At 36.0% G+C, this 25,232-nt stretch overlaps 1 protein-coding gene across 3 annotated transcripts in view; it reads left to right on the forward strand.

Moving 5' to 3' along the window:
* Positions 1 to 23,314, forward strand: part of PNPLA8 (patatin like phospholipase domain containing 8) — a 35,859-nt gene extending 12,545 nt beyond the window's left edge. For all 3 annotated transcript variants that reach the window (XM_068189983.1, XM_068189981.1, XM_068189982.1), the window contains 4 exons: positions 1,358 to 1,415; positions 3,593 to 3,787; positions 20,377 to 20,572; positions 22,445 to 23,314. In XM_068189983.1, coding sequence (XP_068046084.1) covers positions 1,358 to 1,415; positions 3,593 to 3,787; positions 20,377 to 20,572; positions 22,445 to 22,719 — 724 coding nt within the window. In that variant the 3' untranslated portion in view covers positions 22,720 to 23,314. The remainder of the gene's footprint in view (positions 1 to 1,357; positions 1,416 to 3,592; positions 3,788 to 20,376; positions 20,573 to 22,444) is intronic.
* The last annotated feature ends 1,918 nt before the right edge of the window (positions 23,315 to 25,232 follow it).

The raw sequence follows: 25,232 nt of genomic DNA on the forward strand, positions 1-25,232 counted from the left end.
TGAAAGTGATGCAAATCAGTAGATGTCTTTGATATCTCACCTCTGTCAGTATCATTTCTTTTATTCCTACTTCATGGTTCTGTGTGCCTTCATCTCCTTCTGTAATCAGTTAATGAGTGCAGATGTCACTCTTCCCCTTTTGGCTGGTGATTCTGAGACTAGAATCAAAGCAAAAATAAAACAGTTCTACAGGTACAAGAATTGTGTCAGCAGGAGTTTTCCATCATAGGACTGGAACCTGTCTTCCTTCCTCCCTGTTAAGGACATCTATGCAGCCATCCTTCAAGCACAAATATCCACTAGAAGAGCAGCAAATTGTCCTAATTGCACATACAGTCTACTGTCTGCATGGAGGACTGCTGCTATGGTAGCCATTAAAGCTTCTTTTGTCTTCTGACCTGAGTAGGTCGATAAACATGTTGTTTTTAACAGTGGAAGTGCTACTCCCTCCTGTCATGGGTGCAAGCTGTAGATAGATGATCTCATAATAACAGCGCATGGAATATCTTTACTTTAAAAGTGTTGCAGTATGGAAAACCATCATCGCAGAATAAGGCAGATGCACCACCAGTGGGTGGCCTGTGTTCTAGGGGAGGAAGAAAGTTTGCTGATTTAAAGGAAAGCCTATTTGGAATCATTATCGCTGACCACCCACTCTAGGACTTTTATACCTATATTGTAAGCAAACCAAAGTTGAAGTAGATGCTGAGGTGAGATTACTGGCTAGTATGGTAGGTTGCTCCAGTCTCCTCTGCTGTGCAGAAGAGCTATCTTGTAGTTAACAACGGGAATACTGACCCTGATATGATGAGAAACTACAATGCTGACTATTAGTGTGATTTATGAAAAGGTATTCATGTGAAAAAATACTACCTCAGAAAGGAATGGTAAATGAATATTGGATTACTGTTATGGAAGACTACATGTAGATGTTTTAACTTTCTTCTAAATCATTTGGAATGCCATCTTCTCTGTAGCTTTTTTTTCTGTAACTACAGAAGTGATTTTTCATTACTGTAGAACCACTTAATAAGGATGTTGATTTTTTGATTCCTAAATGTGGCAAAGTATTTTGTCTAACTATGTAGTTGAGTAATTGTAATGATTTATGGTTAAGTATGTGAACTGAGTAATTTGAATCAAGACCTCTTCAGTCACTCTTCAGACTTATTTCCAGCAGACAAGAAGGTTTGACGTGTCGGTCCATTGAAGTCAATTGTATAAATCTGATTGTTAAAGTGAAATACAAACATTGCTTCTTTTAAATGCAAAGGTCTCAGAAATAAGGATGATAAAAATGTTCGTCTTGTTCGTGCTAAACTGATGGAGCGTTTTCAATTTTTTACACTTTTTGTAGAGAAAAAATGGGCTCAAATCTTATGATTGAAACTGCAAGAAAGTCCAAATGTCCGAAGGTAAGTACAGTTTTCAAAGGTAAATACTAATTGTATATTTCACAAGTACTCTTAAGAATTCTGAGTAAATTCTATACCTAGAAGAATATTGGATAGACAGCATGAATGTTGAAGTGCTTTTCAGACTTCTATATGTGATAACCCACGCTTTTAAAGGATAAAAATTAATTAGATTCCTAAAGTTTGGCAGCAAATTCTGATATTTTTATTATTTCTAGTTGGAATATATTTCAGAGATGTTAAAAAACTTGTAAGCATAGAAATACTGGGTCAGCATTTTGGGGTTGTGCTAAGCTTGTTTTTTTCATGTAAGAATTCTAGTGTCTGGAGATTCTGTCATGTAGCTGTGATCTGTGTTACTGTGTTGCAAGAGGACAGGGTTTCTTCTCACTTTGTTTGGAATACCTGGTTTTCTCCATTCACATTCTTGGGCTCCAAGATCTCTTCTCTTCCTGTATGATAGAAAAGGCTCTAAGTCATAGGAGGGGTGTTACATACAGCAGCATGAGAGTGAAAGATGAGAAAGCATGGGTATTTTATTTTTGGTGAAGGAGAGGGTGTGAAGAAAGAAGAGAAATATAATAGGATATATTTCAGAACAATCTGTAATTAACAGGTGTTTTGGTGTCATAGCACTATATTCAATGCTTTACTGTTAAATGGAAGATATTCACATTTTTCTAAACATAGAAACGTGTGCCTTACTGACTGCGTTCCTAGTCCGTGTCTAAAACAAGGACATGAAAAGGCTGGTGTAGTATGTTGCTTTCTGAGAGAGAAGCTATCCTATGTTGACTTGAAAGTTATCTTTGAACTGGGATCTTTGGCTTCCTTCCATGTTCTTCAGTAATAAAATGTGAATATAAATAGAGCTGAAACTAGCTGTTCCCACTAATCTCTTTATAGTGCTGTCAGTGGTGGCACTCTTTACAAGGCACAGCAAAATCAAAATAAAGCACACAGTTCTGTGCTCTGCTGCTGCTAAATTCATGACAAGATGGGTTTTTCCAGAAGGTGCTGAGCACTTTGCGGCTTAGACTGCATCATGGAGTGTATATGGGTATTGCCAGAAATGAAAGAATCCTTTTAATAAGTTTTCTATTGCATTTTCTGTATTTATTTTTCTTACTGATTCTGGTAGTGCTTAGAACAAAACCCTCCTTTTGAGAGAAACAGCAAACTTCCTCCATCAAATGATGGAGTGTGAATCAGGCAGTTCTGCTTTTGCATTGTAATGTAGAAATTACACTTTTGTTTTCTATAAGGATGAATTTACAGTGAGTAAAATTATTTAAATAAAGTATCTGAAGAGAGAAAATGCATACAGTGATATCACAGCATCAGCTGCGCTGCTGAGTAACGTTTCACGAAAACACCCTACTCTGTAAAACAGTAAACAAGATAGAATTCAGCACTCACTTGGCTGCTGAAGAGTGTTGTTCTGGCAGTGCCAGCCAGGCTAGCTGCATCACCTCTAAAGGTCTTACACATTCTAACGCTCACCCGTAACTACATGTACTTTCTCCTTGTGATTAGATCTGTAAGATACATTCTTTCTGCTGTCATAGTTGGGTTTTTTCAATGGAAATACTGTTTTGGCATTTCACTTAGGTGAACATATGTGATTACTGTTACTGACATTTTAGTATCCTTACAAAAAAAGCCTTGAAAGACTTATGTTTGGTTCTTGTGCAGGAGAGATTCTTACTCCAATTCTTCAACTCTGGTTGCAATATTAAGTAATCATTTTCTTGGGGAAAGAAATTGACTGACAGTTCTGACATTCATATTTAATGGCATTGTTGTATTGCTGGTTATAGGCTCCTGAGAATGAAATACTATTTCAAAAGTAAAAGTATTTAAAAATCATATAGTTGACACCAGAATTTTGTTTAAATAGCATAGATATTTGTACAAACAGAATAGCCAGTGGAAACAATTTATTGCAGGTTAAAAATAGCATTTTCTCTAGGGATTTGGGACTCTTTTTTGTGTTTTACGTTCACTTTTTAAAATTTAGGTAGTACATTATAAAAATATAAATAAATAATGAACCTAGTAAGATTACAGAGGTGCATTAATCTATACTTTGGATTTAATATGGTGGGAAGCTTTCATTCTCATATTATGCTTTTTATCATCATATATAACTATTTTTTTCCCTCCTCATTTACTAGGTAGCTGCAGTAAGCACGATTGTAAACAGAGGAACACCACTGAAAGCATTTGTGTTTAGAAACTACAACCACTTTCCTGGCGTTAAGTCCCATTATATTGGAGGCTGTCAGTATAAGCTGTGGCAAGCAATTAGAGCATCATCTGCTGCACCAGGTTACTTCCAGGAATATGTTTTGGGCAGTGATCTTCATCAGGTAAATTGAAATCTTCTCCTTGAGTAAATATTTTCCAATTTTACACCTGAGAAAAAACATGGTCTGAATCTCTGAATCAAAAGTAAGCAAATAAGTTGGTAGCACAAAGGAAATCTAGGACAGATGGGGTAAGAAATTATATTTTTAGCTTCTATAGCCCTTACAGAACTAGAAAGACTTAAAAATCTTAGTCTTCTCAATACAAACCTAAGCTCTTCTGCTATTGCTTTCTTCTCTGCTTGGGAGGAAACCTTATATGAGTTGTAAATTGCCTCTGGCTTGCAACTGGTATTTCGTTGAGCATTATTTCACTAAATAGGTGGTGTAACTTAAAAATCCTACAATATTGTAAAATGTGAAAAAAAACAGATTATACACTTCAGCATTCTTTTTATTAGTGCACAAATTCAGTTTATGGTCTACTTTTTAATTCTTTCCATTGATAGCTTATTCAGCTTTACCCTGGTTCTGGGCTAGTAAGGAGAGTAAGAGATGCCACAGAAGTAAGATTAAACTCAGAGGACAACTGTAAAAGAAATTCCCTTGAGGTTAAAGCAGTGTCTCCTATCATCACTGCATGCTATTTTGTTATATTACAGCCTCTGTTAGTGACCCTGATAAGTCAAGAACAAAGCAAATTAGTTTCTTTAGCAGTTTTTTAACCATGGGATTTTAATCCTCCAGTGCCCCTGTATTCTTCTGCAGTTCTTCAGGTTTTCAAAGAATACTTCTTGCAATGCATACTAATTTAAAGCTATTAGTATTTCTTTTAATAAATACCTGATCTGTGCAGATCTGTGGCAGAAAAGACTACAAAGGGTGACTGAACCAGAGCCCTTCAACAAAGAGAGCACAGGATTGACACTTAAGTTTAATGGAAGCATCTGTTGCATTTCTGTTGTATTAATTCATATGATGGCATTAGCCTCAAATGCTGGAAAACAAGTAGCATATTTTGAATAATAACATGTACCTGGATCACATACAGAATTTCTGATGGTGCCCATTGGAAGACTGTGTAATATCCCTAGCTTGAGTAGTACTGAAATTTAAAGGCTAACAGATAAATGCGTATAAGATGAAATAGAGAAAAATTCATTAGATTAAGAGATGGTAAAAAGCCCATGGGTACAAGCAAAAACCAGCTAGAATTTCATCTTAATAAAGAAGCATATTTCCATATTTTGATTCAACGTTTATAAGGTGAAGAAATAATTCAGCTGTCTAAAAGAAATTAAGGGGTTATGGGGAAGGGCTCCCATGGAGACTCAGATTCAAGAGATTCTGAAGTTTCTTTCATTTTATTGTTTCCCTCTTTTGTTTAGACACTCTCCCTCCCTCCCTCCCTCCCTCCCTCCTTTACCTGACTGACCCCCACAACCTTACCGGTACGGTGCATCTTGTCGTCAAAATCAAAATTTTAATCAACTACTATCTGAAATAACCAAATAAATTTTGACGGGTTTTTAAACTTAAAAGTGGAGTAACACATCAGATTCCAAGCCAAAGCACTGCTTGAAATCCTGAAATGTGTTCATGTTCCATCTGGACAAGCAAAACTGGGAAAGGAGCTGCTTTAGCCTTGGGAGCTGTTCCAAGCTGCTCCTTAACTGATGGGATAGGTTAGTGTTAATCTATGTAAAGAAGTTTTCTTTCTCTTCTCACCTTTCCATCCCTTCTTTCCTTGAATTGAAAGTACTTGGAAATTGATCTGTGCTTTTACATGAAAGATAGCTGAATAAACAACATGATTTTATAACTTCTACGCAGTGGTTTACACAATTCTTTGTCTTAACATAGTTTCTGAATTGCCAGACTTGTGTGAAATGCAGTAAGGCTGGTATTTATTTCATCTATGTTCCCTTTTAAGTCCGGTTTACCAGACTAGGGAATGTATAATTAGTGTTAATAGAGATCAGATTCAGTATTTTCAGACACACAAGACTGGAATGAAGTCTACTTTATTTTTTTCCTTTCTCCAGAGTCTTTAGACAAAGCCCTTCATCTGATCTTACAAACCTTGTTTCCCAAGTTCAGCATTCTTCTCTATTTGATGTATTATAATTACTAGAAAGCAAGGGCTTAGGATGTAATTCACCTTTGTCAGCCATAAAGAATTAAATATGTTGTCAGTACTGAAGCAGTTTATTGTAGTACAACTAGATGCTAAATTTTTGGATTCAAACTTTTTCATATAATCTGAAAAATCTCTTCTCCTCAGCCAGGAATGTTTAAACATTTGAATTCTTATAGAAACCACCTTTCATGTCTGACATTCTTTTCTTTCCCCAGATTACATTTTTCTTACCACATCTCTATTTCCATAATTATCTGTTTTGTGTGGGGGGTACTTGGATGTCCAGGTAGCAAGTTACTACATTGCAAAAGCTCCATAACTGTCTTCATGCAGCTTTCTAGCAGAGATTATAAATCCACTGCACACTCTGAAACAACCTTGAATTGCCTTGTTTTAACCCTGGGGTAAGAGTCTCTGTGCATGTAGCAGACTGCTACTCTTACTTTCCTGGGAGATAATGGCACCTCATTGGAAGAAGCAAGATATTCAAGAGTTTTACCTCTGCTGAAATATCCAACATCCATTGAAAGAAATACATACACATAAATACATTTTAAAATAGATGCAGTCCTAAATGCAGTCATATTCCTTCTTAAAATAGCTTTCTTATTAAAATATCCTAATATTGGTAAGTGTTTGTTTTTATAGTTCATATCATAAATATGGGAATAGTAGATTCTTGTTAAGCATCTTTATTCTGAAAATGTACTGCAAGTGTAATTTTAAGTTCCTTGGCCAGTATACACTGTATGTAGTGTATATGGAGATTCTTGCTCTTTTCTGTATGTTCACTGTCTTAACAGATTGAACTGCTTTTGAACTACATGAATAAATGAAGCATAACATTGTTAGTTGTTTTTGAAAGTACTGTGATTTTTGAAAAGTGCATCAGCACAATGTGCATTAAGTGTAAATAATAATTTATGCCAAAGGCTTCAAAATTGCAGTATAGTGTCAGAAAGATGGTCTTTTAAGATTTTTTTCATTGATTGGGAACTTCCGTTAATCACTATAATCTGTTTTCTGAACATAAACTGTGCTGGTTTCTTACTAGTTTATATATAGCCTCCCTCTGAAGTGTTGATATTGCTAAACAATTCCAAGAACAGAGGTATCCAAAATGTATGTGAAAATTCACAATAATAAGTACAGTATTCATTTCCTAGCTTTGAAGTTTGTGACTCTTTAAGCATTATATAGAGTCCAGGATCTGTATTATCTTTCAGTTGTACATTTAAATCTGAATGAGAAACACTCTGGAGTTATCTGACTGAAGACTCTTCAAATATGTGAAAATACTTATTTTGATAATGGAAATTTAGTGGATTTTTAGGGTCATTCTGCATATTCACATGTTATATTATCTAGCTTTTGTTGGAATCAGAGTCCTTTCACAAACTGGATGAAGTAGCTGAATGAGAGTTATGTGTAGGGTTGAGATTAATTCTTGAAGTTCTTAGGTATGACTCCAGATGTCTGTGGTGGAGTCATGGCTGAACTGAGCTATTGGCTTTGACTCACTTTTCCGTAATTGTAGAGTTTCATGTGCATGTGTATTTGTGTACACCTGCATGCCCTTTCACTGGAAACATTTCACTTTGATTTCCTCTACTGGACACTCTCAATGTAAAGCGTGTTCATTTTTAAAATAAGATAATAAATCAGTTTTACAGTTTTTCTGATGTCATTGTTTAGGAAGAGGTTTCTAGGTGCCTGAACACTTATTTGTGCTGCAATTGAGCTGATGATTTGGTTTGCTAAGTTTCTGCAAAAAGACATCAGTTGTTGCAAACAGCAATATTTGCATTCAGGTCAGTCATTCCATGCTATCTGGTTCTGCTCTGTCAAGTAAGAAAAAAAAACAGTGCAGCTGTTGGTAGATGAGGGGAGTAGGATTAATATTCTTTGTGGTTCAAAAGAGGAACACATTAACATTCAAAGGGATTTAATCCCTGTAACATGCTTCTTCGGGAACCCTGCAAGTCAAGAGAGACCAAGTCATGATGTTACATTATAGAAGCTGTATTGCCACATGTCAGTTCCTTTATTTTAAAATGTATTTTTGAAGTACTGAAGACTCTTAACCTCTCCCCAGTCCTGCTACATCCAGTGACTTTTTTTTCCCCTCTACTTCCCACTGAGGGGTGTTATTCATTGTATCCTTTTTCCTTTTCCCTTTTTTTCCCTGTACTGTGAAAAACATTTGAGGTACTCAATAATGTCACTTCAGTAGACAGTAAAGTATGCTGAGGAAATTATTAATTAAATTAAAAGAGAAATTCAGAATGTAAGAAAATCATTATGCACACTTCATTTAACAGCTTTTACAGTAAAAATTAAATTCATCCCACAGGATTAATTTAAAGGGCAGTAGGGATTGTGTATGTGATGGTGGTAAATTCAACAAAGCCACGGATTTTTCTCAAATAAAATACACCAAATTTAAAACAAAGGACTTCATCACTTTTTTCTTGACAGCTTCCCATGAATCCATTGTTGAATTACAATTCCATTTATTATAGTCCTGATGTTGATGTATAATATTGCTCCAATAAATGTGTTTTCTTTGAGGAAGATCAGATAGTAAAGCAGTTAAATTGACACCTAGTCTGTTAGTGGAGTTTTAATAATGCAGGTGTAACAGGATATGTGGTGAGAATACCAGCTAAAAATAAAAAATATACGTAGTACAATAGTATGATATAACTAAAATTTGAAGTCTCACCTTAATTGGAAAAAGATAATTCATGGTTTTTACATATTTTTCAAACTTTCCCTTTCCTTTTATTAGGTAGCAAATCTGTAAGGCCAATTCATATTTATAACTTGTTACAGGAGAGGCCTTCAAAAGTTATTTGCTTAGTGCATCCTACCCAAATCGGTTTTACATGGTAGCTTTTAAAATTAGATTCAAGGGTGCTTCCCAGGCTCTAAGAAGACATAGAATATAGGTCACATTGAAGTTCTTTTCATTCTTAGGATATGCCACGGTGATCAGTATGTACCAGAGCTTATGCAGGCTGCGGTTTAATAGGTGTATCTTGTGCTCACAATGATAGAAACAATTCTTTCTTTGTTTCTCTGTCTTTTTGCCATACATATTTGCCTACAGCCCTCAAGGCAGTGTTGCTTACTATTTAAGGAAAAGGGAATTTACTAGCGCATGTAAGTTACATGGATATCTGCGTTTCTTTCTCTCTTATGGATTCTATGGCTTTGGATAACAGCTCTGAAGGTGGACACTCACTGTGCAGTTTACCAGCCATTGAGAAATTGCTGTTGTTGCTGTATCAATAGTATTTTGCAGAACAGACTGCTTGAAAGATTCCCTGCAGGGGCATGCTAAGTGACACATTATTGGCAGATTTGTTTAGTATAATGAAACTGAGAGTGTCTGTTGTTTAGGCATTTAACTTGGAAGCATTTTAATTTTTATCTCAATTGTTTTAGAATTATGTTTTCCTAATGTAATCTTCAGAGGACTTATTTAAAAGAAGAAATAAAACTTTGCTCTCAAATAAGCTGTAATCATTTAACTATTTCTTTGCTTAGACTTCTGAGTCCATGTATCTTCTGTGACACTGTTGACCAACTAATACTTGCTATAAAACAAATCTTGTAAGATCAGAGGAGGCTGCATAGAGTGGAAAACTGTGAATGGAGTCCATTCCGTAATCTTTGTACAGACAGTCTAGGTTCTGCACTCATGTTCTGATGCTGCAGCCACTATTTCTTAGATCAAAAAGAAAAAAAATTTAAGTAGCATTTATAAGTGATATATCCAATAATGAGCTACCTACATTCCCTGTGGGGTCACTACAAGTCTTTCTGTGTTTTTCTTTCATTTTGAAGTTCCTGACATTTTGCTATTGTTTTAATAAGCTAGCAGCTAAAAAATGTAGACCAATTAATTAGGAAAATTAATATTAATATATAATAGCAATTATATTGATCAAGTTACTGGTATAAAAATGTATTGAGTCTAAATATTTTGATTGTTATCTTGGGAAATAAAATATAAAGAATTTTGAAAATTTAACATGGTCACATTTCACAAAGATTAGGGTATCTCTGTATCTGAGATTCCTTGCTCAGTTGTAGAGGTTTCATATTAATGTAATTGTTTTGTGCAGCTCCTAGAGCTTTTTTCTTAGTCCATTACATTCTGCCATAGCAAATAGACTATTTACATGCTTCCTCAGTTGAATGTTGTCAGCAAGGACAAAACTTCAAGACTTGAGTATCCTGTCATCGTCTGAATATGGAAGGATTTTATTCAGACCTGTGGGTTGAGGAGTTTTGTTGATTGGTTTGGGTTTGGGGTTTTTAACTGTACTGTTGAGCCTTACCCATGCTTCACAGGTATCATAAGAGAACCTGGGTTTGGGTCTGTGTCTGGGGTCAGTGTAGGTTCAGCCATGGGCCCATTTTTTTCTTAGGTTACACACTGTGATCTTTGCTTGTAATATTACAGCCAGTTCATCATTTGGAAAACATGGTTAAAATGCATACTGTGTTTGTGATGTGTGCTGTTGTTAGTATGTAACAACAGCAATGTAATCTGTCATGCACAACTTATGCTTTTAATGAAATATCTGACAATATATTTTATTGCCAAACAATTCTTCTTTCATGATGTCCACTAATATTTAGCAAACTTCCTCAGTACCCTGTAAGCATACATTTTCTGTATCTGACATAAACCCATAAATTCAGTGATGTCTTCAGAGCAGCAGGTCATTTTCTGTGAATTAATGACTCACTGGGATGAGTTAATAATTCAAGATAATCACCTAGGAGTCTGCCTCAGCCAGGCATTCATTCTGATGAATGTAAAATATATTATCAAATGTTTTGCATATAAGAGCAGTAGTATTGACAGTTCTCAGAAGCATTGATCATGGCATTTGGGTGTATGCCAATTGTATTATGGTGTTGCTAGTTTTTAGGGGGGAAAATGATAAATACTGTACAGATTTTCTTTAATTGTAAAAGAATGCAGTAATGGAAATTGAATATTGGTGTCATTCAATAATATAAATACCAATGCATTTAATTTTCATATTGTGTACAAATGTTTTCTCTAGTATTTTTCCCAATGCCAGTTCAAGGGAAATTCCTTTTTCACTGCACTCTTTATGACAAGTAACTTAAGTTTTTTTTTTTTCTATTTAAAGATAAATCATAATTTTGAGACAGCGTTTCAAAATAATGAGCACAATGTATTTATTTCAGGAATCTAAAGGAGCATTCTGGCTCTCCCTAAATAAGGGAATTGGTTCTTTCTCTAATTGTTAGAAATTTGGTGTGTAGGGGGATGGCATTTATATCTCTCATCAATTAGGGCCTCTGCTGCGAATCAACATAGTGCAGAATATGTTAGAATTGTATGTAGTTGACCCCAGTAGTCTGCTTCTTAGCATGATTAGAAAGCAAGGGTGAATCTTCCTGAATAAATTGAATTAAATATTTGTATAAGGAGACAACTATAGGTCTTTGTATGCTTTATAAAAATGACTGAGGTTATTTTAAAAATTTTCTCACTCAAACAGCAAAGTGGAACATACCATTAGAATTAAGCGAAAAACAAATTATTCTTGGTCTCTACATTTTAGACAGAGATTTGTTAGAAATATTGACACCACCATGCATTGCTTGTCAGCAAGATGAAAACAGTTCTGCTTCTGTCCTGTTTCATGTCTGTAAAACTTTATGTATTTTGCCAAATAGTTTGTTAAGGAAAATAAAGATTGCCTGTCTTACTGGGAGCTCCTCTTCATGAGATTCATCCTCAGTAATACTGTGGTCAGTCTGACTGATTACTCCCAAGAGGAGGGCCATAATTCATGTATATTTCAAACATATTTGTATGTGTATAGCAGCACAGCATAATCATGTAATCTTTGAATTGAAAAGGTTATGTTTGTGCTGAAGCTATAGGGGGCTGGTTTACTGTACAGTTAAATCTGAATGTATAGATTTCTTTTTCACAAAGCACTTGTCAAAAACTGTAACTTTTTAGCCCAGTGATACTTTACTGAGCAAGCCTTAAAGCCTAGGGTACAAGCACTGACATTTTCATAATGACACTGAGTGCCCAGAGCAGTGAGAGGACTAGGCTAGGATATGAATCTTGGAGTTACCTGCATTGATAGACCTTGCTACCTTAGGTAGTGAAAGAATTGTCCCCTTTCTCATTCCTGTCTTCTGCTCTGAGGACGTTTGCTGCTACATACATAAATGTATTGAGATGATTTTATAGAATGATTTTGCAAGGCATGCCCATTTACTTCTGGGAAATAGAGTAAATGTTTTTAAAGTAGTTATTTTAGTTTTTCTAAGAAGTAACCCCTTATAACTATGCAGCAACTCCTCAAACTCCTCATCTGCAGCAACTAGACTTATCCTTAAGCAGCATATTTATGATATTTATGTTGACTTTAAGCATAGAATTTAAAAAATACTTTTCAGAAGTCCACTCATAGTCTTAGCTTGTCTTGTCCTGTGATACCTTTGTATTATTTCTGTCTCTGCTTTTTCACAAAGACAGTGAAAGTAAACAACAGAGCAAGTTCTGTAAGAGTGAACTAAAATGCAAAGCATGTCTGCATAGGCAGTAAGGTGAAGTGGTTACTATGGAGCCAACGAACTCAGCTTCCAAATATCAGACTTGGCTTTCATACATTATATATCCTTCCTTCAGTGCTAGATTATTTTATTCACAAAGTTTAGGATAATTTAAATAAAACTGTGCAGCACACAAGGTGTTATACAGAACAGTTACAAGGCTCAACTTGAGTCTGACAGAATTAGGAAATGCAATGAGAGCCTATGAATGTGGAGAATGTTCTTGTGAGAAACAGCTGCTCTCCCATGGTGAAGTATGGTATGATTTTTGAATTTTAGTATCTTAATTTCTAATAATTATTTTCAAATATTGGCTTAAGTATGTCACTGGTGACTTCATGCTCATTCCTCATAATTATTTAAACAGGACAAGATTTTCAGAAAATCCTGTGCTACCAGGCTCCTTCCCATGTGCTCTGAAACACTTTCTTGCAGACTTCCCAGTCTATTTTCCTTCTGATTTTAGAATTTGTACCCATCTGTTTCACAGTGTTTAACCAGGCCTTTCTTAACCTCTGGAACTGTGCAAGCAGGGTATCTCCATCAGAGTTTTTATTAGAGCATTTGTTTACAAAAGGTGTATTTTTCCCGCTTTAAATAATTTAAGATCTGTAAGTCAAGTCAGAGGGGAGCCTCACCTGACTATTTTGCAACTACCAAAACACTAATAGAAAATACTAGCTACAGCTTTAGACTCCTTGTTACCTACCAGCAAGCCCTAAAAATATGGTTACTGTTGTATTAATGAATTTTTGTGAAAAAATCTGTGTGAAAAAAATTCATTTGCTTTATCTGGGAATAAGATATTAAATAAAACAGAACAACTGCATGTTTACTACCTGGAAAGCCTTTGACAAAAGACTGAAAACAATGTCCCAGTCCCTGAGTTCACTGCTTTGCTATCACTAGCAATTTTGGGGTTGTATTATTATTAAGTTCCATTTTAATATTAACTTACTTGATTACGGCCACTATTTTTAATTTAGAAATATCTATTTTTTATTTAGAAAATTTTAAAAAACCTTTTTCTTTGCTGCTTGTCTGCGTGATGACATTGGGAGGGTTATGCCCCCTTTTCTAGTATCTCCTTGCATTAGCATTCCTACTCCAGCACTTTGTGTTTGGTGTACTGCCAGCAAATTAAGTTGACTCAAGTGTAGAATGGTTTTGCAAAGTTCAGCAGATGAAGCAGTGTCTGGCACTTGCCACTGCACTGAGTGTAGCAGCAGAGAAGGAAAGGGATGACAAAAGTGTGTTTGGGAAGTGAAAAAGAGAGTTTGCGATTGGATTGAGATCTAGCTAAATGAGAAGAGAGGGTGAAATGTAGGGAAGGCCAGATAATCCAAGAATGGGAGAACAGAACGAAAAGAGGATCTGCCCTGGCTGTTTGCCCAACACTGAGTCCTGAGTCAGAACTTGGGCCAATTCCACTTGCTGTGGATATAGGTCAACAGTTTAGTCATTTGAAGAGTTCTTGTAAGTTACCCTTTCTGTTAAAGATTGCATAGATTCATTTATGTTGGAAAAAACCTACAAAGTCCAGCCATTAACCTAATACTGCCCAGTCCACGACTAAACTATGTCCTTAAGCATCACATCTGAATGTCTTCTAAATACCTCCAGGGATGGTGACTCCACCACTTCCCTCTTCAGTGTGTTCCAATGTTTTTTGGTGAAGACATTTTTCTTAAATGTCCAACCAGAACCTCTCCTGGCACTAGAAATTTTGTGTTTTCCACAAGACTGAGACTGGACTGACAAAATTCAAATTCAAATAAGAATGGCTTTTGAAATGTAATTTTGTTTTACAGCTAAAATTATGTACATCTGTGATTCATGCAGTATTTCTTTAAATAGAGTAGAACATAAGGAAAACTGGAGGAGGAGGAGAGAGCCTCAGGTGGTTATCTGGTTCAGCCTCCTGTTCAAAACAGGCTAAACCTCATCAAAGATGGGTTGGCTTGCTCAAGACTTTGCCCAGCTTCGTTTTGAAAATACCTAAGGACGGAGATTCCTCAGCTGCTCTGGCTCTTATTCTGTACATTTTGAAAGAATCTGGGCGTTTCTACTTTAGATAGTGAAACACTGTGATTGGCTTCCTCCTTGGCTTTCTCTTTTTAATGGGGTAAGCAAACCTACTTCCTTGCATCCCTTCTCGTATGTTATGTGCTTCAGGCCCCAAACCATCTTAGTGGTTCTTTACTGTATGTGTTCCAGTTCTTCAGTGTTTTGTAACTGGTTGTCCAAAGCTGTACAAAGTATCTATCCCCAGTCTGGCCTTGTGCATACTGAATAAAAGGGGATAATCACTTCTCTTGATCTATTCTCAGTGATCTCTTGATCATTGGCTTAGATCAATAGATAGTGATCATATAGATATCTGATCACTATCTGTTGATCTAAACCAATGATCTTCTCTTGATCTATTAGTTTTGTTTTTAGACCCAGTGGATGTCAATAATGTGTAATTTATTGAATATACTGTTCATATGGACTCTGTGTGCACACAGGCAGAACCATTCCATAGGGACATAGCTAACAATATAGAGGAAAGGAGTGACACAGTGAAGACATTCCATCTGTCAAAAAGGAACTGATAAACTTAATAGGAACCAAAAATGTTTTAGGGCTGTGCATAAAGTTAGCAATGCTTTGTAGAATTTGAATTGTAGTTTGAAGCTTATAATATAAGTTAAAATATCACTTTATATCAACAAGATGTTTGCACCATCATGTGTGGTATAAAGATCCTTATTTTGTTTTCATTATTTTGTATTGAGACAAACAGAGATTGATGTTGCATCTCTGTAGCCATAGATCAGATAAATTGGCCTTGTTTACTTCCAGTTGTTTAATTGCACGAAAGTTTAGAGTGGCAAGAAAGCTCATGGAATCTAGTATGGATGAGGAAGCTGTTGTTAGTTACCAAGACATTCCATACTACTGGCAATCATTCAGTATTTATATTTATTGTATTTTGGTTAATGTATTTTTATAAATATATTTTAAAAGCCCAATGCTTACAATAAACTGTTTTAATTAGTAAGTTGTAAATAATTTAGATGAGTTTATATAAGCTATAGAATAAGTTCAACAGAATGAGAAAAAAAAATTAAAACAGCAGATTTTGCAGCTCTCCAAAACAAGGATAAGTGAAGTTTCTTGTGATCTCGGTATCTTTTGTACAAAAATGCGGAGTTGATTATTTGGGAATTCTGTTCCTGTGTCTCAAGGGCAAGCATGGAGAAGGATATGTCATGATTTCTTAAAATTAATTTAAAAACATTTAGATTTGCCTTTCATTTTTCTGTATTGCTAGCTCAGTAGACATCTCAGGATGGGCTTTTTTCTAGTTTTATGAAATTAGAGGAATTATTCAGAATCAGACGAGTTAGTTTCTGTTCTTTAATTTTCAGAATGGAAAATTCTTTGTTGTTTATATTTTCTTTGAATGCACATAAATGAAATTGTAACTAATTTTAAAAATGGTGAAAATTCTTTTTCACAAAGATTTCAGCTTTTTTCATAATTAGCTGTATGGTTTCTGAAGCTGCAAATTTAAACAAATTACTGCAGTATTTCCTTCACTGAGTCCTTAATAGTACAGTTTAACTAATAGCATTATTTACTCCTTTAGTTGTAAGCAAAAGCAGTACGATGAACATCGCTTTTTTAACAGACTAATATTATTTGAAGTATTGATTAGGACATGGTTATTATCACCCATAATCTCTTTGGAAGAGAAGAAACAAGTCAGTTGCCTTTCTTAGTCCTGTTTCTAACTTTCAAAAACTGACATGTGTCTATTACCTGTATAAGTGCTAGAAGTTGTGTCTAAATTGAAAATCATTAGGAATTTGTCGTTACAATAAACCTAAATTGGAGAATGTTTAAATATGGAAATCATTGCACAAAGCCATTAGTTATCATCACAAACACATTTGGTATGTATTTTTTATATTCCTTTGATCTTTCATTTGTCAGTATTACAAAAATATTGTATTCTAGTATAATATACCATCAAACTTCTGATAACACTGATTTTCCCATGGTGTAGCAGTCATGTTTAATTATATTGATAGTCTCAATGGAAATTATTTTGTAAGCATGTTTTTAATCTAGCATTTAAAGAATGAATTAAGCACCACTATGATAATTATTAAGATTTTAGATAAAGATTCGTGGGGAATTATATAAAGGACAAAAACGTCCTTGTATTTAGTTTTCTAGACTAAACATGAGCAAAGGATAATGGGCACTGAAGAGACCATTCATGTAAGCAGTGTATTTAGTGTTTTGAGCAAGGCGGATGGTATCCAGAGAGGGTTCAAAGAGCTTTTTGTAGGTTGAAATGAAACGTTAATTAAAAGAAAGCAAACTCAAAAAACTAAGTCAGTAATCCTGTTTTTACTTATCTAGTACATCTGTAGTTACAAGGAGTTTCAGTAAAATGTTTTTCATCTCTAAAACCTTTTTTATTCTAAGCTATTCCTGGGTAGAGTTGCTTTTCTTTATTGTTCTAGTAATGTGATGGTCAGATATGGGATATAGGGAATTCAGGGAACTTTAGAATATAGGGAGTGCTTGCATTATACCTCTTGTAGTGAGTATTCACTTTCTTTTATATTTTACTTGTTTATATAGATTCTGAATGGATACAGCTATTTTCATCTCTGCTATTGGTAATGTTCTCAAGCTTAAGTTTTGCCTTGATAACTGCTGGTTTTAAGGTGTTCCCAGTTAAAAAAAGCTCTGTTTAATTCAAATTCCAAATTAATCTATTTCTTGGTTGGGGTGAAGGTCGTTTTACTTCCAGGAAGTGCTGAATGTACTTCTTGAGATGCAGTGGATCAAAATCTCTTTGTCTGAATGCTTCTCAGGCTTACTGTCACTCACACTGATTCTTATTAGTCCTGAAGTATTTTATCCCAGCCTCATCACTTACACTTCTAACGTGTTGCTAGCAAAAGATGTCTCTCCTCAATTCCAGAGTACCATTTGTTCCTAGTAGTATTGGGCTGAATTCTGATCTTCAGACAACTTAAAGAAGCCTCATATCCCCAGGGCTGGTCCTCACAGGACCTTGAATCATCCTGATACCTGATGAAAGGACAGTACAGGAGAGTTCAAACCACCAAGCAGATCTTTTGAGTACATTGATGATAGCAGCTGTCCTAGTTGATGGTGGACCAACAAGGAAAGGTGCTTTGCTGGACATGGTGATTATGAAGAATAAAGAACTGGTCAGGGATATGAATGTTCAAGAAAGTCTTGGCTATAGTGACTGTGAGACAATGGAGGTCAGGATCCTAAGGGGAGGAAGCACGAGATAAAAGCAGGACTAGAGCACTGCATTTCAGGAAAGCAGACCTCATCCTCTTCAGAGCTCTGCTTGGAAGAATCACAGGGACTATGACCTTGAAGAGAAGAGGGGTTCAGGAGAACTGGCTGATAGTCTGTAATCACTCCTTCCAAATTCAGCGAAGGACCACCCCAATAAGCAGGAAATCAAGCAAAGATGGCAGGCAGGGATGAGCAGTGATGTCCTACCTGAACTCCAACATAAAAAGGAAGTGTACAAAAGGTGTAGGAGGGACAAGTGACCCAGAAGTATCGATGTCCTGTCCAGTCTTGTAGAGGTGGGGCTAGGAAAACAAAAGCTAGCATGGAGAGGGATATAAAGGGCAACAACAAAAGATTCTAAAAGTACATAAACAGCAAAAAGACTAGGGAAAAAGTGGGCCTGCTACTGACTGGGGCGAGAGAGCTTGTGACATATTATTTGGAAAAGTCCAAGATGCTTAAGGCTGCCTTTGTCTCAGTCTATACCAGTAAAAATGGCTTTCAGAAATGCCAGGCCCCTGCAGCTAGAGTAAAAGTCTGGTGCAAGGAGGTGGGAGGAGAGCCAGGTTGGGGAGCAGTTAAATGAACTGGTCATATGTAAATTTGTAAGGTCTGACGTGTTGCACCTGTGAGTGCTGGTAGAGCTGGCTGATGCCATTGTGAGGTGACTTGATTATTTTGAAATGATCATAGCTATTGGGAAAGCAGATACCATTCATGTCTTCAGGAATAGCAAGAAGAAAGCTCTGGGCAACTTCAGGCTTGTTGACTTCAGCCACAATCCCTTGGGAGATGATAGAGAAAGTCCTCCAGAAAAGGACTTAAAAAGTCGTGAAGAACAAAAAGGTGATCATAAGTAGTCAGCATGTATTTACAAAGTAGTTTACTCATGATTGAGCAACCCTGGCAGCCATCTGCAATTGGTAGACAAGTAAAAGGCATTGGATGCCTCAACTTTGTAAAGCTTTTGACACTTACCTGCCATAATACAAGCTTACAAAATGTGGGTTAGGTAAAGAGACAGTGAGGTGGATACAAACTAGCTGAATGACTAAGCCTAAGTTGAGATCAGTGTCACAAAGTCAAGTTGGAAACAAGACACTAGAGGTGTACCTAGGGATCTATACTGGGGCAAATTCTATTTAATGTTTTCATTATTGATCTGGATGATTGGACAGAGTATACCTGCAGGAATTCCATGGATGATACAAACATGGGAGAAATGACTGGTACATGAATGGTTGGGTCGCCACTCAAAGGGACCTCAACAGACTGAAGAATTCTCATGAAGTTGAAAAAGGCAGAAGGCAGAGCCCTGCATATAGAGATATAACTCTTTTTTGCTGAGTTGTAAAGCAGCTGGCAGAAGGACCTTGGGGTGCTGGTGGACAAAAATGTCAACATGAGTGATGCCCACTTAGAGTAAAAAGGGCCAACAGCATCCTGGGCTGCATTAGCAGCAGTGCTGCCAGTGGTCATGGGGGATGGTCCTTCCTCTCTGCACTGCTGAGGCCACATCTGGAATGCTGTCTCCAGTTTCCCAGTATAATAGAGACAAGAGTCTATTGGAGTTAGTCCAGTTCAGGGCCACAAAGATGATTAAAGGACTACTCTCCTGTGAGGAGAGACTGAGTCAGCTGAGACTATTCAGCCTAGAGAAGAGAAGACTCAGGGAGGAGATGTGTACCAATCAAGAATGGGAGGGAAAGAAGATGAGGAAGCTGTGGTCTTCTCAGTAGTGCCCACTGGTAGGACAAGAGACAATGGTGTAAATGCAAACATAAGAAATTTCATCTGAACACAGGAAAAATATTTTACTGTGAGGGTGGTCAAACACTGGAACAGGTTGCCCACAGGGATTTTGGAGTCTCCATTTGTGGAGATACTGAAAACCCAGCTGGACATGGTCTTGGGCAGCATGCTGTACCTGACCCTGTGTGAGCAGGGTGGTTGCACCAGATGAGCTCAGTAAGTTCTTTCCAACCTAAATGACTCTCCAACTCTTAAATCAAAGCTGTAGCATCCTGTGTAATGGCTGTGTTTACAAAGTAAGTTTTGGCCAAGCTTAGCTCGTGTGATTTTTCTTTTTTAATTTGTATTGGAATCTGCAAGTAGCGGTTTGAATTTTGTTACAGAAAATTTCCATGTAATATAACTAATAAGCATTTCAAGGGGCAGATTTTTGATTAGGAAATTGTCAATATGTGTATCTGTCTTACTGAAAAGGTCTTCAAAATGAAGTCATAACTTCTCTAGATATTCCAGTGAACGTTGTTGTTTCAGCCTACCACTTGTATATAATGCATCAGAGCTGAGCACAGACCCAGCAGCTGCTCTGATAGTGCCTGGGAGGCCAAGCTAGGAAGCTGCTGTATCATACAAACAGATTCAATTCAATTTCACAAAAGTTGGAAATCAATGCTTACGGGTTTTAATTGGTTTTGTATATTAGGGCTATGATAGTTTAACTTGTAGTTGCAGTTTCTTTTGTGACCATATGTTATGCATAGTACCAATATTTTTATTTCTTGTTAATTTACAGGATGGAGGTCTGCTCCTAAATAATCCTTCTGCACTGGCAGTTCATGAGTGCAAGTGTCTCTGGCCCAATGTTCCATTGCAGTGTCTGATTTCGCTGGGCACTGGTCGATATGAAAGTGAGGTAAAGACCAATGTCACACACACCAGTCTGAAAGCCAAACTGACGAATGTTATCAACAGTGCAACTGATACAGAAGGTTGGTGTCTTAAGATACACTTGTACTGTGAGTGTCTTCAATTTTATTTATGTTTCTTAGAATTATAGTTCCAATTCAGAGAACAATCTTCAACCTTTTGTCTTTCCTCTTCTCCTCTCTACCAGCCCCATGAAACTCAATTAAAGCATGTGTCTTTGTAACTTACTGTGTATAGTTTTAGTCCCAGTATTATGTGTTTTCTGGAGGATAAATCTTTTTACTTGAGCTTCAGGATAAAAGGCATATTCATGAATTCATTTAAAAATCATATTTTCTTACATTTTATTTGTTTTTCCCATAACACAGAAATGCTTAGTTGTTAATATAAAACATTGATTTTCAACAGCTTGAGAAAAACTATTTGATTTCTGATCTTCTTTATATATGCTTTTATACTTGTTCTTTTCCAAGGACTATACTGTACCTTCCAGTGCTGATGATTTTCATTGCTGTCAGGAAGAGCCAAGCATGTGTTCTCTAAAATAAATTTGGTTCCTAGATGGAAAAACATTTTAACTCTGTCACTAGCAGTTTACATCTGTTTTATTTTTGTAAACAGGAAATATTGATACACAGATCATCCCCCCCCTCCCATTATAAAGGAAACTGATAGTGCAAAAAGGCAGGGAACAAGAAATGCTATTATGGTCTAGATTCCTTGCTGTATAGTCTCTGTCAGCTGACTGTCAATAGTAGGAAAAAAACTAGATTTTGTATTGCCTTTTGGTTTTTTACACAGCTGTGGAAAGGCAGTAGGAATAGTGGGAAGGGGATATGTGCTGTCCACTTTCTATCAGAAAGTTTCATTGCAACTGAAAAATGAGGCAAGAAATTTGAAGGGAAGAGGAAGAAAGGAAAGTTAATTGTGGAGACCAAAGGAAAAGAAATGAAAAGAGAGGAGAGTAGATTTGAGCAAAGGGGAACTTGTATTACAAAGGAAAAAAGGGAGAGTATTAAATAGGACAAGAAAGACTGGATGTGGTGAGACAAGAACAGACGTAGCTGAGTAATTTGCAGGAGGAGAGGCCAAGCCAAGATTATTTCAGATTTACAAGAATCTTTTGCTTTGATCTTATCCCTGATATTTTTTTCACTTTAAACTTTTTATGTGACAATAGATGTTTAAAAGAATGGAGGAACATGGTAAGAATACAAAGAAGATAGAATGAATGCTGAAGGAAGTGATAGAAATGGAATTTTAAGTGAGCCAACAAAAAGATCTAAAGGGAGAAAGAAACAGGTTATAAAAAAGAAGATATAAATGTGTTACACAGTTTTTTATTTTACTAGTTAATTGAAGTTGTATAATTTAACTTGAATATTTTAAATTAAATGCATATTAAATTCAAGCCTCAAATCTGTAGTAATCTATTAAAAAATTATTAATAGTTGTAAACAAAATAAAGCTTTAATTCTACATATTTTTATTTTGAAATTTCAGAAGAATGTACCTGTTGTTTTCATAATACCTTCTTCTGTTAGTACCAAGTGTAACAAATCACAGGTATCCTGAAATGGGAATATGAAGGTTACATTCCTACTCTTCAGGATATGCTCTTACTTGTTTAAGGAATGGAATGTAATTAAAAATCTAGATAGCTGCAAAGCTTACTTAATTGTCATACCAGTGAAGTTGTCTTGGAATAAAAGATGGATCTTTTCCAGAGTAAACAGAGCTACAGGGACATTTACAAGTCTTCTAATGAGAAAGGGGTTTCGATGAGGCAGTGGTAGAAAAATGTTTACTCAGCAAAGCAGCAAATATTTACTCTTACTGTGTCATTCCAGAGTAGTTGTTGTTCAGATCACTTGCAGGACTGTTCGACTCTCTCATGTGAATTTAACTGTTTTCTTCATTTGTTTTTAATACAGAAGTTCACACCATGCTGGATGCACTGTTACCTCCAGATACTTATTTCAGATTTAACCCTCTGATGAATGAAGACATACCTCTGGATGAAAGTCGTAAAGAGAAACTCAATCAGCTGCAGACAGATGGAATTCGTTATTTAGAACGAAATGAAGAAAAACTGAGAAAAGCTGCAAAAATATTAACACAAGAAAAATCACCTTTGCAGAGGTTTCAGGACTGGTTAAGATTAAAGGCTGACATGTATGAAGGCTTGCCATTTCTTTCCAAATTGTGAATAAGTAATGCATGAAAGATAAATGTAAATCTTGTTCCAGAAAATCCATTTTTACAGTAGTAAAGGAAGAATGTTGATTCAGGGTAAATAACATCTTTGGAAAGCTGTCAGAATTCTGGGGAAAGCCATTCAGGATGGTTCTTTTGTGCACACTGGTTACAAGGTTTTATGGTGTTAATTATTGTTGGAACTTAAAGAATCTTACTGTTGCTCTACTTTAATTTCTAAAGTTAAAGTTTTCAGGTAAAACTGAAAATTATGGAAACAATTGTGCAATGCATTTTTGGATGTATGTGCTATGATTGTGGCAGAAAACCTTCATTTATCAACGACCAGGCTTATTCAAAGTTAACAAAAAAGGATCCTCATTCACTTCAGTGTAGGCAGTATATCTGTTGGGCTCTTATGTACACAGTAAATTTAATAGAAATGTAATATTCTTGCAAAAACTCTGCCTGTGTTAATTGCACTTTTGCATCTAAAAGATAACATTTAAATTTGTTTTTTTATTTTAGCGGATTTTGTATATAACAGTATTGAGTAAAATGTCTGGATGACTATAAATGGCCTATTAAATTATCAACATTAACTGGTATTTTTAGAACTTTCTGCTTATTGTTTTTATGGGAATAATTTCAGATTGCTTAACTCATTATTTAAAAGTAATCCCAAGCCCCAAAACTTAACGTGAGCAGCTAGTCCAGTTACAGGATAAAGGAAATAAAATCTTGAAATAGTTTATATGAATGAGAAAGTTTCACAGAGAAACTTAAGTTGCAGGTACCAGACTTGAAGTGTAGTTCTAGTCAAGAAGAAAATTAGGAGTTGCAACATCAAATTATATAAATTTCCTTTTGTCTTCCAACTTTCATGTATGCATTCTCCTGAAATTATGTCAGGGCTGTGAAGTTAACGTTTAGAACTTAGTCCAGTCCTATTGCCCATTCCTTTGGGCATACTTCCTGCATATGCCATGAGGAACGCTGTGAGCTGCGACAACCCAGTGTCTCAAACACAGGAAGGTATGTGGCAGTTCTTCAAAACAGTGCAGTGAAATTTGAGGTAGACACAGCTGCTGTCACATGTTGGCACATACCTGTTAATAAGATTATTTGCCAGGTGCCTGGGGGAATGTTTGTCTTGTAGTAGACAGCTACAGTGCATGAGAATATTGACTGGATAAAATGTAAGTTCTGTGCAGTAGCTACAGCATCCAATTTCACCAAAATCAGTGCATTTGTCACTTTGCTGTTTGGAACTAATCACCTGCCATTGCATTATCTACTAAAAATAACATTTATTATGATAGTCACGTTCTGTACTTGTTTTAAAACATTGAAAATGTTATTAGGCTTCAGTTCAGAAAGGAACTACGAGGCAGACAGCTGACATCGTTGGAGGTGCTATATCATATTCTTGACTGTGCAAGAAAACGCTTGATTGGGATGGGGTTTTTTTCTTAATTTGATATATTTTTAATTTTGACCTGTGTCATTTTACTCAGATATTCATCCTTTTCATCCTCTGTTCTCTCCCTTGTGTTTGCCACACAAGGCAGAGATTTATGATCATAATCCAGCTTTCATTTATACAGCCTCCCTTTTGCATTCCAATTACTAAGAACTGAGTAGAATAATGATGAGATCAAACCTTTCCCATAGGTGTGAGATGATTTAAGCATATAAAAAAGACACGTCAGCACTATTCTGATAGAGGTGCTTTATACAGAGTTAAACCGTGTTGCACCATAAGTCAAAACAAAAAATACCAGGTAGTTTGATGTAATAAAACACATTGCACACTTCTCTGGCAAAGAGCAAAGTCACAGCATCATCCATGAGATATCAAAGGCATTATTCTGAATTCATAAGTTTCCAGTCACAGTTTTTTGGGGCAAGGATTATCTAAGGAAACATGTAACTTCGGTGAACAAAGTGGTAACATTTCCATTTAATTTTTATAGAAATAAAACCTCGTGTTCTGGGGATTTTATTTCAAATAGGATAAGATCTGGATTCATGACAATACTGTTTTTGCTGGAAGCTGCTGTCATATCTTTGTTCACTCCTTTTTCCCCTCCTTGTTATTGCTGTAGCAATATTTTTCCTAAGTGTGGCTTTTAAAAGTACATATGGAGTTGAGTTGAGCTATAGGGTAATTAATTCAGACTTTTTTAGGCCTCTGTGTACATAAATTCACAAGGTGCTTGTATTGAATGCGTTCAAATTAACTTGCAAGTGCTGCACTGGCACTAATAAGGAGTTTGTTCTCCTCTCTAAACTATTTTAAAATGTGGAGATGCAGTAGGTGTTTCACTTGAGCTGTAATTAGCTTTTAGTTATTTCAGAAAAAATTAGCAATTTGCCAGAAATCCTAACTACTATGGATGTGTTCCTACAGCACTCTATATAAAGTAAAATTATTTTCAGGAAGTTTGAGGCATTGGCTGTGGAATACTGCATGATACCTTACCAGCAGAAAATGGAATAAGAACTGTAGCAGAATGAGATCTC

The sequence above is a fragment of the Anomalospiza imberbis genome, chromosome 5 (assembly GCF_031753505.1).
Source record: "Anomalospiza imberbis isolate Cuckoo-Finch-1a 21T00152 chromosome 5, ASM3175350v1, whole genome shotgun sequence".
In the NCBI taxonomy this organism is placed as follows: domain Eukaryota; kingdom Metazoa; phylum Chordata; class Aves; order Passeriformes; family Viduidae; genus Anomalospiza; species Anomalospiza imberbis.